This window comes from Sinocyclocheilus grahami, unplaced genomic scaffold, assembly GCF_001515645.1.
Source record: "Sinocyclocheilus grahami isolate Dianchi unplaced genomic scaffold, SAMN03320097.WGS_v1.1 scaffold102.1, whole genome shotgun sequence".
Lineage (NCBI taxonomy): Eukaryota > Metazoa > Chordata > Actinopteri > Cypriniformes > Cyprinidae > Sinocyclocheilus > Sinocyclocheilus grahami.
Window position 1 is genome coordinate 1,500,508 of NW_015505281.1, and position 5,615 is coordinate 1,506,122.

At 40.8% G+C, this 5,615-nt stretch overlaps 1 protein-coding gene across 1 annotated transcript in view; it reads left to right on the forward strand.

The window, feature by feature from the left end:
• LOC107588331 (C-terminal-binding protein 1-like) overlaps positions 1-5,615 on the forward strand; it is a 30,493-nt gene that overhangs the window by 1,514 nt on the left and 23,364 nt on the right. The window contains exons 2-3 of the mRNA XM_016276389.1: positions 669-726; positions 928-1,087. Of these exons, the coding sequence (XP_016131875.1) occupies positions 1,030-1,087 (58 nt within the window). The 5' untranslated portion in view covers positions 669-726; positions 928-1,029. The remainder of the gene's footprint in view (positions 1-668; positions 727-927; positions 1,088-5,615) is intronic.

Here is a 5,615-nt window from a genome sequence, read left to right on the forward strand (position 1 = left end):
GAGCTGAGGCCGGGCTAGAGTGAGCTGAGACATAGAGAGAGTGAGCTGAGGCCGGGCTAGAGAGAGTGAGCTGAGGCCGGGATAGAGAGAGCTGAGGTGGCGGGGTCGAGATCCGACTAATGAGTGGCAACCACATGTGATGGACCCCGGGCAGGATTCCGCTTCGTCCACAGTGAAAATTGATGTATTTCCTCAGCGACCAGCACGGATCAGCTCTAGGCATGACGAAGCGGATATCGTCCTCTTTTGGAAGACCAAACAAAGTAGTTTCGCTTTCACAACGAAGCACACAGCGTCTTCACGACATGGCTGCAGCGTCAACAATACTACAGCGAGAATAAAAGTTACGCCTTCTTTCTTTGCGTGAACATTTGGGCGGCGTTATGCAAATCTTCCCACATAGTGATGTAGACATGTGCAGGCATGTTCGAACGAGCCGTTTTAGGTAGGCGTGGTTGACTCTTAACTTTTATAAAGAATATCTCTTTGGATTTGAGACTTTAGTCTTTGCAACTTTACAGATCTTCTTTATGCACCAAGAGCTTGTAACACTCCAAAGAGAAAGGAAAAATTGAAATCGCATCATATGACCCCTTTAATAAAAAACATTCTTACGCTCTGTTCTTGTTTACGACTAATGCTAAGATTTGCTGCTGCTTCCTCTTCAGCTGCCATTATTAAGACCGTGACATCAGCGGAGTACTTGATTGGCTTTGACGTCATCAGGTGGGTAATTTCGTTGTTTGACATTTTCCCAGCACTATTTCTCAGTATCAGTCACTTATGTGGGTGATTGGTAACCTTTCCCATAAGTAGTGGTATTTTACTCTTGATGAAATGCACTTGGCATGATAACCGGATGTGGTGTGATTGGTAATTCAGAGCGCTTTAGGTCTGAATCTTAACATGTGGAATTAATCGTTGCAGGTGTTTTAAGGATTTGGGTGGTTTCTGGACTGATCTCTGTGCTGTGCCCCCTCTTTCGTCGTGTTGTGGCCGTAGCTGGTCTTACTGAAGAACTGCCAGTCGATGGCTCTGATGGACAAACACAAAGTGAAGCGGCAGAGACTGGACCGCATCTGTGAAGGTGAGAAGATAAGACTAATGCAATCAGATGAGATGGATAAAAATAGATGGTAATGAATATCAGCAACCCAGGTCTCTTTAACCTCATCGTTTGCACCACTTCACATCCATAATGTGGCATGATGTGAAAAGAGAAACTCGAGGACAACATTTAGGGTGGGACTTGATTTTATCTGGAAATTGATTGGGTTGTGGAAAGTGGGCGTTGTATGGTTATCAGTTAACCGCAGACACCTGTTGGTTCATTTAAGTCGAGATATATTTTTTTGATGATAAAAATCATTTATAGCTTTGGTTTAATGTGCACTGATGACAGTGTAGTCTTGGCTTTCAGATGCACAGGCCTGAAAAGCATTGCATTTTAAGCCTTTAGCTTAGTCTTTAGTCTTTGTAAATATGAATTTGCCACTGTAGTTAATCCGATTTACTTTAATTCAACACGTATGTATTGTCCTAAATGTGTTCTTTTACAAGTATTTATAGAGTAGTGATTTATTATTTTATGTGTGTAAACCTTGAGTGAATCATCTGGCTCTGTTAATACTGTCGGTGTCTTCTGTGAACTAGCAGACATTGAGTGATGGATGGGTGATATGGTTGCTTCTTGAATGTTTGGCATGTTTGTCTGGCAGGCACAGAAGATGCGAGACAGTTTGAGCTCTGTTTTCTTGTCTTTTCTCCTTCCTGTCTGTGTGCAGCGACACAAGCGGCTCAAACTGCTGTTAGTAAAAACCAGTGCCTGTGTGTACTGTATTAAATAGCTCATTACTACTGAATGAATGGAACTGCTGTCCATTTGACACTTTAATACAATCTAGGGAAAGCTAGTTCTTTAGATTTGGCAGATGTAGTCTTAACTCATAAAGATGCTCATTTGGAGGTGTGTAATGAGCACAGGGGGGCAGGCTGTATATTGCAGTCCCTTTTATGTTTTTGGCAGGTGTAACTACTCATCATCAAAGAGGACGTCTTCTGTGAACTAGCAGACATTGAGTGATGGATGGGTGATATGGTTGCTTCTTGCATGTTTGTCTGGCAGGCACAGAAGATGCGAGACAGTTTGAGCTCTGTTTTCTTGTCTTTTCTCCTTCCTGTCTGTGTGCAGCGACACAAGCGGCTCAAACTGCTGTTAGTAAAAACCAGTGCCTGTGTGTACTGTATTAAATAGCTCATTACTACTGAATGAATGGAACTGCTGTCCATTTGACACTTTAATACAATCTAGGGAAAGCTAGTTCTTTAGATTTGGCAGATGTAGTCTTAACTCATAAAGATGCTCATTTGGAGGTGTGTAATGAGCACAGGGGGGCAGGCTGTATATTGCAGTCCCTTTTATGTTTTTGGCAGGTGTAACTACTCATCATCAAAGAGGAACTCTGACGCCACAGATGTAGATGATTTTAGACTTGCTCGCTAAAATTTAAATAGATCCTTATGGCCCTAGTGTTTGGTGGGTAGTTGTATGATAGGATTCGTGAAATGTGTAGTATTTATTTGGCATTACATTAAGACTTTTAGATGAATACTGTATACAGTATTACATGCATGTAATTCTGCATCAAGTTGCAGTTTGGGAAAATTTGAAACTGCGTGTTGTGATTTTTCAGGTTTTGGCCTGCATTTGCATGCCCTGCAACTTTGCAGTTGGTATAAATGGCATTAAAATTACCTGTTAAAATAAACAAATTGGGCAAACCTTTTTGCAGGCCATATGATTACTTAAAATCTGCATGGAATTAAATAATTTCACACTCTGTTTTCTAAATGACATGTTCACAATAACATCAGTAATCTAAAGCATCAATGCATGTTAATTAAAAAAAAAAAAACAAAATTAACTTTTTAATCTGAATGACCGGGTCTCCCAATCATCTGTAGGCCGCAAAAACCCTTGCTCTTGCAATCTTGCCTTCATCTGTCCCACATCTAAAAACCAAGTTCCCGCCCTATAATTTTTCTTCTTTTCGATAATCCGATATACGTCAAAATGCAGAAGAAAAGATCTGTTGCTTTGTATTGAGATTTTATAACAGTTACAACTCTGTTCTGGCAGTTGGATGATGCTTATTAAATTTGCTTGTTAGGAGTTTTAATTTGTGTCCCTTATATATATATATATATATATATATATACACACACACACACACACACTTTTTTTTTTACTGGGGTAACCATTTTATGAAAGCCATAAGGCCTAAAAGGTTGTGCTGTATTTAAAGATGAGAATTAAGCATTTGCTGAATGCAAGAATACATAATTCCACATTGGCTGAAGGCAGTCGTTCAAGAGCAAAAGACAAAATGGAAATGGTTCTCGATTTCCATCCTTGGCTCATGTTGTGCCCTTTGCAATGACATTGTTAACCATATGGCACAGCCTATTGTATGTTATTGCTTAATTGTGGCATTTTAAATGCTAATTCAAATAGGCAGAGTGTCTTGTGCCGTTAAGCAATTTGCATAGAGATTGTAAGCAGCAGTTTGGCTGTCTGTTGCAAGTCTCATCAGCAGTTGCCTCGGGTCAAACCTTTCTATTAAGCAAAGCGAGTCGTTTTGTATGCAGATAACATCCTGTGAGAATATTTAGTGTGTCATTTGCACCGAGAGTACGATTTTTGCATTGCAAAAAGCCTTTATAAAAAAAAAAAAAAATATATATATATATATATATATATATATATATATATATATATCTTGCTGATCTTTTTCCTAATATTTAAATGCATTTTTACGGCTACAGCTGCAGATGGCAGTGATATTTATTCAAGTGACGGCAAAAGAGAGAGGCGGAGGGGGACGGGTGACGAGGATAACCGCGGTGTTTCTTCAGAAGAGCGGGGTCATGTAGATGTGAGCAGAACGAGACTCTGTCTCTTTAAAAAACAACAACTGCCTAACTGCCTCTAGTGCTGCTTGTCAATGCCGTAGAGGTTCGTGCTGATTGGCCGGTGCTCGAAGCCCAGGCATCTGATTGGCCCGTCGCCGTGGGGGAGGGGCCAGTGTGGATGACATGGGAGATGGGAGTCTGCCAGGCAGAAACAGCCTGACACTGATTGTAAAGGGTGGAGAGAGAGAGAGCGATAGAAGGAGAGGAGGGGAGAGAAGACCGGCGCGTGGATTTCATGATGCAAGGTTTGGACCTACATGTACCTGTTTGATGTTATGTGTGTGTGTCGCCTCGAAGATGCAGTAATTCACATGGGTGTGGTGCCAGAAGCAGGCGTGATTTTCTTTTTTTGCCATGTCTGGTGCGTGTCCTTGCAGCTTGAGCATGTGTGTGTTTGTGTGTGTTGGCCAAGCAGGAGGCAGGGTGTGGTGCAGCTGTATTATCATGCACCCACCCTTCCCCCCCTCTCCTTGAGACCGTGTGAGGACCATGTGGGGGGTGAAATGGCAAGGGACGGAGAGCGAGAGAAGGTTTGGGAGGGGGGTGAAGCAGAGGAGAAATGAGCGCTGAATGAATGGCATTGTTTGCATGGCCATGCTTGTGCTGCGGCCCTCTCTCTTTCTCATGCAGCCTGGTGTGGACTCAACAGACTGCATCTGTGCTCTCAGCGCCGTTCTCGTCCTGACCCTACAGCAATAAGTGTTTGCATTGTTCATTGCGACTGAATTTTGCCGCTCAGCCTTTTGCCTGCTTTAAATATTATGTGCTCTTTTACCGCCATTACAGTGTGTGCTTTTGCACACAGCACTGATTTGCAGGGAAAGAGTGCAAATATTTGTCTTTTAAGACTCCTTAATCATTCGCCGTGCACAGGAGTGTGATAACGCGAGTGTGCGTTTTAGTGAATCTTACCCCACCCCCATCTCAGCCGCCAGTGCAGCAACACCTGTCAGTGATGGAAGGGGGGCGTTGAGTCTCAAAATCGTGGAATGTAACATGGCTGTTCAACCCTCTACGTACACCTTGGCAGTTGAATCTCCATTGGCTATATATACTGACTTATATACTGTGTGTGTGTGTGTATATATGTATATGTGTGTGTATATATATATACACACACACATATGTATGTATGTATATACTTTTATATATATACTTTTAGTTATGGTTGTGTGTGTGTATATATACACTTATCCAAAGCAACTTAGAAATTAGAACAATGGAAGCAATCAATATAAACAAAAAAGCAAAGATATGCAAGTGCTATAACAAATCTCAGTTAGTTTAATGCAGTACACGTCGCAAGGTTTTTTTTTTGTTTGGTTTTGTTTAGTTTTTATTATATAATAAAAAGAAAACAGAATAGAAGAAGAATAGAGCAAGCTAGTGTTAGAAGCTTTTTTTGCTTTTATTAATTGTATAATAAATAAAAAGAAAACGAATAGATGGAATATAAAAAGATTAGAGAAGCTAGTTTTTTTTTTTTTTTAAGAAAACAAGCAGTTAGTAAATGAGTAGTGCATTCTTTTTTTAAAGAATAGAATTAGAACAGAGAGTTAGAGGGTAAAATAAAGGTGGAACAGATGTGTTTTTAGTCGTTTCTTGAAGATGTTTAAGGACTCAGCTGCTCTGATTGAGTTGGG